Here is a 10,366-nt window from a genome sequence, read left to right as displayed (position 1 = left end):
CTTCATTCTGTAACGAAGCCCAATGAACTCATCTCATCGGTTCCAACTTGGCGGACCGGTGCCTGGGTTTGTCACTGGAACCTTAGAAGAGGTAGATATTGCTGGTGTCCAGTCCCAGGAAGGGACTTTAGCAACAGGTGGCCCCAGAGAGGACTTGGGGAGCTAAAGAGAGCTCCAAGAATATTGGGAGGTGCCCAGGTCTGAGCCCCAGTCAGGTCAGAAAGATGGAAGTGAGCAAGGACATGAAAGACATAGAGGGGACGACAGCCTGGAGAGTGGTCATCGTCAGAAGGATCCTGTTTGTGTTCACAGATGTTGGCTGTGTCTACTGTGCCTAGCACAGCCTAGTTGGAGTGAAGAGTTGGGGGCAGGAAAGACTGCTGCCTTCCCCAGATCCCCTCACTGTGATGGGGATGAAGTGGTTTTTTTCCCCCCAAGGGTCCCCAACAATGGAGGGCCAAGGACCACACTCATGAAAACACTCCCTTGGTGTTGTGCAAGCGCCACCAGCTGTGAACCTTGAGTGCACGGGGGACAGAGCAAAGTCCATTCACGATTGAGGAGACTATGGAAATGAGAACATCTGTTCCTCTCCGGGATGAGTCATCTTCTCCAAATGGCTCTACTTCATAAGCAACGACTCTCGCTTTAAATTTAATTTTGGCTTTTTTAAAAATCCCTGATGTCTTTGGCACTTTTTTTTTTTTTTTTTTTTTTTTTTTTTTTTTTTTTTTTGCTTGTGTTTACCAGACTATCTGGATTTTTATTTTCCTAGACCCACCCTCAGCTGCTGTTGTCTGATCCTTGAAAGGTTGTCCTGCCGTCAGAGATATCTGCTGTGAGCCCAGCTCCACCCCTGCCAGGGGCCCCGACTCTCAGGTGCCCAGCCCTGTGCTGAGGACCATCAGAACAAGAGCCACAGCTGCCACCGGGATGGAGACTCCAGCTCCTGCCTGGGCCAGAAATTAAACTGGGGTGATAGTTGAACTGGTCATCCCCACTATTCACAACTGACTAGTATCTCCTGCACCGATTTCTGGAGGGCAGGTAGGAAAATAACTCTCTCCCTGTGAGCTCTTCCCAGTGTGGTGTTAAAGCAGTCATCAGGTGTACACCCACTTATCCACACTTCTCCTCTTTTCCCTCCTCCTCCTCCTCTCTTAGTCCAAAATAAATAGTCCTTCAAAACACACTCAAAGAGCCAGGTCCCTCGTCCTTCCTTAACTCTTCATCTGACAGTTTTGGGTTTTTTAACTGCATAACCACTGCTATGTTGGTGTCCCCCCAGAGAAATATCTATTAACAAAGTTTATAGGAATTGCTGAGGTGAGGAGGGGAGCCTTATTGCCTGTCTTTTTAGTCAGGGTTTCCATTCCTGTACAAAACATCATGACCAAGAAGCAAGTTGGGGAGGAAAGGGTTTATTCAGCTTACACTTCCACATTGCTGTTCATCAGCAAAGGAAGTCAGGACTGGAACTCAAGCAGGTCAGGAAGCAAGAGCTGATGCAGAGGCCATGGAGGGATGTTACTTACTGGCTTGCTTCCCCTGGCTTGCTCAGTCTGCTTTCTTATAGAACCCAGGTCTCCCAGTCCAGGGATGGCACCACCCACAATGGGCTGGACCCTCCCACCCTTGATGCATTTACAGCTGGATCTCACAGAGGCATTCCCTCAAGGGAGGCCCCTTTCTCTGTGATAACTCCAGCTTGTGTCAAGTTGACACACAAAACTAGCCCGTACATAGCCGATGGAGAATGAAGACAAGAGTGGTCACGGCTTTTATTTCATACGCTGGTTTCATGCTCACCCTGAGTACCTTTTTACTTTGAAGTCGCAGAACACTTTGCAGAGGGTCTGCCTAACTGCACATCACAGAAACACAGAAGCTGCAGCAAAGGAACCAAGTTGTCCTGAGGTAGGCAGAAGTCCACAGGTTTACATACTAGGGATCCTGCACACCACAGGAATGCCCAGTGGGGTGTCCCACCCTGATCAGAGTCCTGGAAAGAGGAGTCTGTTTGTTGATAAGAAAAAGAACTGTGTTGAGGCAGAAGTGAAAGGCGTATTTGAGAGTGTCCAAATAAGGACAATGGGAGGCAGAGATTTTGAAACCCAACCAGAAATCCGCGTGCACTTGGGAGTCCTAAATCCTCTGGAGTTAGATCAGGAAAGTGATAAGATCCTAGTTCTGGGATGCTCCAGGAGGTGAGAACACACTCTAGGAGACTTGGACAAGGGCAAAGAGAAGAACTTTGGAGGGAGCCTTAGTTACCTTCTCTGTTGCTGAGATAAAATACCTAATAAAAACAACTTCGGAGAGAGTTCATCCTGGCTTGTACTTGAAAGCTACCTAGAAGCCTTGGTAAAAGAAACTTTATGGTACCTGGTCATCTTGCACCCATGATCAAGAAGCAGAATGAAGAATGTCTACGCTTAGTTAGATTTCTGTGTTTTATTGAGCCCAAGACCTGGAGCCACAGGAATAGAACTTTTAAGGCGGGTCTTTCCAACTCAATCAACCAATCAAGATGACTCCATCACAGACCTGCCCAGAGGCGGGTCTGTCCAACTCAATTAACCAATCAAGATGACCCCCATCGCAGGCATGCCCAGAGGCTAAGCCAATCTAGATCCTACATAGGTGTGCTTGGAGGATTCCTCCTAGATGGTTCTAGACCTTGTTGACAATCAATTAAAAGAAAAATCACTGAGGGTCCACGGTGACTCTCTAGCATGAGAGTGGGGGGGGGGGGATGACATCCATTCTAGAATAGCCCACATCGAATAAAGAACAGGCCTGTGGGAAACACGGTCTCTGTCTCCAACACATAGCATGAGCTGCATTAATGTGTTACTGCCAGACAGCATCAGGTTGCTGACCTACATACAAATGCGCGCAGTCTTTTTATTTGTCTGGGTGTTTAAAGTCTTTTAACTACACTTGATTTTCAGTGCATAGGTCTTTTGTCTCTTTAGCTAGGTTTAGTCTTAGGCTTTCTAGTGCTGTGATTTAAAAAAAAAACCATCTTGGGGAAGAAAGGGTTGATTTCCGGTTCCAGCTTGTAATCCCCATCTCCTGGAAGACTCAGCATGAACCCAGCGCAGGAACCTGTGGCAGGAACTGAATCAGAGGCCGTAGAAGAGTGCTGCCCAAGCTCCTCCTGGCTTTCTTAGCTTATTATCTAATGTCATCCGGGACCACCAGCCTTGGGTGGAATTGCTCTCCCTAATTTGAATTGCCCCAAATCAATCAATCAATCAATCAATCAATCAATCACCATCAGCAGCAGCAGCAGCCCTCCAGGTCTTCCCATGGGTCACTCCGGGGAAGGCAGTCTCTCACTTGAGGCTCCCTCTTCACAGATGCCCCCAGCTTGTGTCAAAAAAGCACTGACCTGCCCATATGTATCTTTCTTATTTTATTCTTTGATGCTACTGTAGGTCGAAATGTCTTAGCTCCATTTTCCTATAGTTCACTGCCAGTGTACAGAAATACAATTAATTGTAAATGTGTGCCACCACGGAGACACACTTGTTAGTGCTAACAGTTTAAAACTGGTTTTCTTATATTAGTGGTATAATTGAATGGATAGAAATCATTTACTCATTTAGGGAAAAAAATCCGAATGCCCCTTATTTCTTTTCTTGCCCACAATCCCTGGCTACAACCCCCAGGACAACGCTAAACCAAAGCGGCAAAAGCAGAGGTCCTTGTCATATGCCTTATTTCAGGGAATAAGTAGTCATTAATATGATTCCAGCTCTTGTGTTCTTACGGATACTCTTTATTGTGTAGAGAGAGAATGCTTTCCTCTAATTCTAGACTCCTAACAATAAAAGGGTGTTGGATTTCGTGGGCTAACTTTTCTGATCTTTGTACACTGACTCTTTCTCATCTCCCTGCGTCCTGATATTGTAATATCTTCACTCTGATGCTACCTTTCTTTTGATAATTGTTTCATGTCTCTGTTCTGTTCAAGAGACATATTGGTCCACAGTTTCCCCGTGGTTTCTTTGTGATGTAGGGACAAGAGTTGCAAGCGTTGTTACGGAAAATGGTCTTTCCCTCCTCTATGTTTTTGAAGCACTTTCTGAATGCCTGGGTTCTCTGTTGCCTAGAGACATTGCAGGGTAGATTTTTCTGTTGCACATAAGGGACCAGCACTTAGACTGGGATTAGGGACGCTGTCTGGGGGCAGAGAAAATAGAAGTCACACCCAGCTTGAAAGGGATTGGGAGAGAGGGGCCCACAGCCACACAGGTTGAATGGTGTGGGGAAAGTGATCAGCATCTAACCCAGCACATGGGGTCACGTTACCAGAGAGGGTTCCAGGGTAAAGATCAAACTCAGGAGGTCCTGGGGGAAGGGTGTTGCTGACCTTGACTGGACCTCAGGGTGGGAGCAGAGTCAGCTTGCAGTGGATTGAGGAAGGGTCTGAATACAAGGTAATGGGGAGGTATGGGGAATGCTGGAAGCCAAGCTTTTCTGAAGGAGAAGTTTCCTTTTATGTAGCCTGGTTTTCCAAACAGGATTGTACCTGAAATGCCATTTGGGTCCAGCAGCCAGTCCCCTCTGGTACAAGAGAGACTGACTTATGTTGACCTTTTTAATTCCAGGACACACACTTCTCGGTGTTTTTCCTGACAACCATGAGGGTCCCTGGAGTTCCTTGAAAGGACAGTGAGGAGAGGCTTACTTGGGTTCTGGTTTTGAGAATATTTATTCTGAGACGTCCTCTCAAAATGAGTTCCCACTGGTGAGGAAGGAGCTTTAGCCGGCTCCTGGTGAAAAGTCAAGGGCTCCAGTTTAGTCCCAGACCAGAGGTTCTGCTTTGAGGTCTCACTCTATTCCTGTAGCTCCCCCCAACAGAGGCTGGACCACACTAGATCTCTAATAAACCAGGGCATTCATAACCTGCCTATTCAGGCATAACTAGATGAGTATAGATTTACCGGTTGGTCTGATCGCTTCCCCAGGTGATCTCTGCACCTTCCTTACCAGGAAAACCATACATGAAAGTGCTCAGCAAAGCCATCCTCAGTTTGGCCTGATGCCTGGTCCAGCTGTATACCCTCCAGCTCCCACCCTTCTCCCTGGAAGGTTCAGTCTTGCTTTCTATAAGCACTTTGGCTGGGGTTATCTCCTCCCACATCCCATTGTGGGAGGGACATGTGCTTCCCAGAACCAGGTCCTTCTAGGTCTGTGTCTCTTCTCTGGCCCGAGAAGCCTGTGACATTGCTCCAGGGACATGAGATGGCATTGGAAATTAAGCACAAAGAGATTCAACTCATTTATTCAGAGATAGACATAACCTATCGGGTCTGGCCAAAACGGAAGTCACGGCTTCCACGCAATCACTTTGATGGCTACTTCCGCTGCTCGCCGAATGGCCTCGTTTCCATGCAACAGGAGGTAACGGAAGGAGGGCAAACGGGGCAGCAGTAACTTACGGCCTTCGGGCGCTTCAGCCAGCATGGTGAGGGCTTTTGTGGCGTTCAGACACAACTTGGTCGTGGAGATGGAGCAAAGCAACTCCAGGAGTGGATCGATGGCATTGGCATCCAGGGCTGCGTATTTTCCTGTGGGCCACAAACACTGGGTTCTCCCCCATATCTGCACTAAAGGGGCTGTCTCCCACTTTCCTGTTTCCAGGGATGGCGCCTGGACCCCGCCCTCTTCTCCACTCCCCCGCCCCCATTTTTGATACACTCTTCCATTGAGCATCTCTTTCTTCCTCTGCCTAGTCAGTCCCCTATCCTGCAATCAGCCTTCAAAAGACAACATGTACGGTATTTTTAGAAGAAAAAAAAAAAACTAATAACGTGAGCAATTGCTCTGCACCTGGCACAAAGGTGCAGTGAACGATAGAGCCTTCGAGCTGCCCTCAGAGGAGGCTGGGCACCTGCCCTATGCCCGGAATGCTAGCTAGCACATCCGTCATATTTTGCTTCTCATGACAGCTGTAGGCACTTAAGGCCAAGACCTCTATGCTCCATCAGCCAGCCCAGGGTGTGATACAGGATGGGAACTCAAGAGACCCATTTAGGAATGGAAGGCAGAACCTGGTCTCTGTGTCTCTAACCATTGGCTGAGGCCTGATGGGTCCCTGGCCTTCCTCTCACGTAAGTTTGGGAGGTACATGAGGAAACCTGCTCCACACACAGTTAGAATTCCCTCCCTTAGGATAAATGACAGAAAGAGACAGCAGACTATGAGAAAACCACAAGTTCTCCTATGTGTCTCGAATTCTACTACTAGGGTCCAGTGGGGAGCTTCTGGGAGCTTCTCAGTCTTTGGGAAACTCTGAAACATACTGATTATAAAGCCAAGACGCGCCCCCCCCCCCAGCCAGAGTCTTCAGGAAATGATGAGGAAACAGAAAGCACAGAGGATGGACCATTCAAGATTGTCAGGTGGCTTTCAGACTGTATGAGGGGCAAGATGGGAGAATGCCACATCCTTGCCTGTGAGGTGCGGAGACTGCTAGTCTCTTCCCTCAGCTGGTGGCTGGGTGGCTTAGCCTTGAAGTCCACCTGACTGGCAGTCCTGGCCTGGGGGATTCAGGGGAAGATACTTCTATATTCTTCTGTGCCTTTCCCACAACTTGATATAAGTACTTATGATCAAGAAATGCATAAAAGAACGGGAGAGGTGGCTCGAAGGTTAAAGGTATGATGCTACTCTCTCAAAGGACTTAAAGTTCTGTTCCCAGCACCACATAACTACGTAAAACACACACACACACACACACACACACACACACAACACACACACACACACACACACACACAACACACATAACTAAAAAAAAAATTTTTTTAAAGAAAGAAACACATAAGATCAAGGGTTCCAGGGATCCATTTAGAGCCACAAATAACAGTCACAGACACCAAACTGATCAGTCTCAGAATCATGGTTCATGAGAGACCTGAGTCTGAGGCGACATCTTTAGGCCAAAGAAATGACTTGATGTTGAGGGGCAAAGGTCCTACTGTGAGTGACTTGTGAGAAGTTGCTCGCAGCCCACTGTGCCCAAGAAAATGAGTGAGGACTAGACTTTGGACCAAACCTTAAAAGGACTTTGATGATCAGTCAGAACTGGGTTTTGATTGGAGCCTTGAGGCCAGAGAGGTCACTACTTGTCCCTTGACACAAGAAGGCTATACTTGAAAAGCTCACTGTGGTTGCAGGCAAGCTAGGGGAACTCACCTTTCCCTCCTACCTGCACCCACCCAGCCTCAGGAACCCACAGGGTCCTTACCTTCAGTGGTCACCGCTGCGTGCATCAGAGCTCCCGCCGCATTAGCCTTTACCTCGTCATCTGTGTCTGACAACAGTGAAACCAGGATGGGAATGACTTCATTCTGCCACACCTGCTTCTTGCCATCCAACGGGATGCTGGGGCAGAGAGAGGGGACAAAGGGTGATAAGGTCTAGGAATTATTGGTAGTCCTGGATGAACCACGCTGAGACTGACCATGACCAAAGCACGGAAGAACACCAGCATGAGGGTGTCTCGCTGTGGAAAAAGATAAAGAGGCCCAGAGGGAAAGGACTTTCATTCTAAGCCATGCTTATAAATAAAGATGTTCATGTTGGCTTCAACATGTGGAAGAGAAAGACCCACAAGGGTGTGACCCACTGCAAGACTCTTGACTGTGGATCCCCCACCCCTCCACCAGGGAAAAACGGAGCTGCTCCCATACAGCAGGGTGCAGTCTAATGCTGAGCAAGCGTGGTTAAGGACCTAGCCTCTCCATTCTAGCATTGTAGAAAGTCCTGTAAATGAAGGTGGTGAACTGCCCAAGAGGTTCTTAACCATAAGGGGGCCAGCATTATCCACCCCCTCCTCAAACAAGAAGGTAATTACCTCACAGTGGTAATGCCACACTGCACAAACAGCCCAACCAACAGACTGCAGCTGAACTGCCCACAGGACTCTCTCTCTCTCTTTTTTTTTTCCAGAACGTTTAATACCTCAAACACATAGGCATTTTATGGGAACACTGTTTAGGAAATAGTTCTGGCAGCCACTTCTCTGTGAAAGTGGGATGCTATTGGCTTTCTAGGCCATTGGTCTCTACCCTGAGGCCATTTATCAAGGACGTGGAGTCCTAGGTCTACCTGCGGGGCTGCTCTGAGTTTATCTACTCAATGACTCAAGGCCGGTACTATCCAGACACTGAGGAAAGAGATGAATTTAGCTGCCTTGGGATGAGAGGCTTTGGGAGCATGTCACTGAGTCCTCGGTCTACATTGTCGAGCAGAATAAACCTACTTTGTGGGTGACACAAAATGGTAAGGGGTGGTAAGGGACATGAGCTGGTAGGGGAGGTCAAAAGAGCTGGGCAGAAATGACGCTCTGCACAGAAATTCATTGGATGGGGAATCTCTGGTCAAAGACCTAATAGTTGCGGGTGGGTCTGGGAATGTATTTAATGATGAGCATTTAGGACTAGCATCCCGGGCCCTGGGTCAGGCCCATCAGGAATACTAGATAGAAGGAAAGCTAGGACCTGAAGAATAGCAAGGCCTTCCTGCCCCCTCACACTGAGGGGATGTGGGCACAGGCAAAGGGTCCCCCTGGGACACAGGACCAATTACTGAGATGTTCCATGCTTCCTCAGTCTTCAGGCCAGAGTTTAGACTGTGATCCTACGTGAAGTCAAGCAAATGACTAGGTCTCGTGCTACCATTTTCTCCCCTCTAAAGGCGGATGTCCCCTCCCTTGGCGATGGTCAAGCCGCTGACTTTATGGGTGACACCTGGCGTGTTTGCATACTAATTACCACTGGCTGTCATTGTTATCTCTGGAGTTCATCTGTTCATCTTCCTCACGGAGAGGTGGCCAATTAGCTAGGTTTGTCTGGAATGGAAGTTGGGAGAGAACTTCCTGGGATATAGGGCAATCTCAGGCCAGACGCCAGGGGTCACACTAGTGACCTTCTGACCTAGTGACCTCTTTCACCCAGGACACAGGGAAGTTAGAGAAAGCGTGCCTGGCTGCATGTCCCGCGGCAGGCATGGCTAGTCGAAGACCCACTGCTGATTGTCTGGTAGGCCAGGAGTCGTGCGGTGGCCTACTCCAACCGTCAGCAGAAACTCGAGGAGGTGAGCCCTCAGCCGCCGACACGAAGCAGTCCTCACCTGATGGCAATGAGCGCTCGAGCGGCTTTGCTGCGGATCTGGGTGTTCTCACTAAGGAGCTTCTCCTTAAAACTGGGCACGGCTTGGCTGTCTAGAGCCTGGGTGGTGTCCTCCTGCAGGCACAGCGCCAGAGTGTCCAGAATGATCTCCTGGATGTGTTCCTCCTCCTTCTTCAGCTTCTGTACCAGCGAGGGGATCAGGTGGCTCTTGACGATACCGCGGGCACCTGCGCAACAGGAAAAGGCGCTGAGGGTCCTCTCCCCATGCCCCGTCTAGGCGAGGGGACTGGGGTGGGAGATCACAGATGGAGTGCGTCTAGAGCTAGACCTGAGAGAGTGAGGCCTGAGGAGTTACCAGACACAGGAGTCTTTGGCTACCTGTGCCCTGAGGGCATCAACCATAGACAGGGGCATAGCAACTGGAGAAGCTGCAACTCAACCGCTGCAGATCCAGTCATACAGAGACCCTCTGTCTTCCATACTGTTGTGGATCGGACACAAACCATCCCTAAAGGTTCACGTGTTCTTAAAGACTCGATCCCTGCCAACTGCTTCGATTGAAATCTGATTGGCTCACGACTGTGTTTACCTCATCTGTTAGCCTCTTCAATGGTCCAATCTGTGATAGGTTCGTAGCTAAACAAGATACTCGGAAGTGGGCTCTATTAGAAGCAGGTCGCTAGGGGTGTGCCTTTGAAAACTGTGTCTTATTCTCATACCCACCCACCCCCCCCACACACTTCTCCGGCTCCCTCCCTTCCTCTCCCTCTTTCTCTCTCTTCCTTTCTCCCTTTTCTCTAGCTCCCCAACCCGCCCATAAGGTGGGCATTTCTGCTCCACTGCAGCCGCTGCCATCATGTAATTACGTGCTGAGATGAAGCCGTGTGAGCGTGGACCGAAGCCTAGGAGACCACGAGTCGAAATAAACCTTCCTTCATTTACACTGACTCTCTCAAGTACTCTGTCATACCTGACCTATGTGGCAGGTATGTCTTGAGCATTAATTGCTCTGCGCCTGGCACAAAGCACGTGTGGAAGGCACAAAGGTGCAGTGAACTGTAGAGCCTTTAAGTTGTCCTCAGAGGAGGAAGTGAACCACATTTCCTCCAGAGCAGTGGGGAAGCTTCAGGCCTCCCTTCACATCCAAACTATGCCGATGCTGCTGGGGCCTGGAATAGAGCCTGAGATGGAAACTGTGGGGCGTAAGGCAGCATCTC

At 49.0% G+C, this 10,366-nt stretch overlaps 1 protein-coding gene across 1 annotated transcript in view; it reads right to left on the bottom strand.

Annotated features, from left to right (window-relative positions):
• Nucleotides 1–5,340: 5,340 nt before the first annotated feature.
• Nucleotides 5,341–10,366, bottom strand: part of RSPH14 (radial spoke head 14 homolog) — a gene marked incomplete at its 3' end in the record, with an annotated part of 70,895 nt that continues 65,869 nt past the window's right edge. The window contains exons 4-6 of the mRNA XM_080937901.1: nucleotides 9,151–9,376; nucleotides 7,265–7,401; nucleotides 5,341–5,582 (exon numbers count right to left, since the gene is read on the bottom strand). Of these exons, the coding sequence (XP_080794027.1) occupies nucleotides 5,341–5,582; nucleotides 7,265–7,401; nucleotides 9,151–9,376 (605 nt within the window). The remainder of the gene's footprint in view (nucleotides 5,583–7,264; nucleotides 7,402–9,150; nucleotides 9,377–10,366) is intronic.

Source organism: Micromys minutus (genome assembly GCF_963924665.1).
Source record: "Micromys minutus genome assembly, chromosome: 25".
Classification (NCBI taxonomy): Eukaryota; Metazoa; Chordata; class Mammalia; order Rodentia; family Muridae; genus Micromys; species Micromys minutus.
This window is presented reverse-complemented; position numbering and strand designations above follow the sequence as displayed.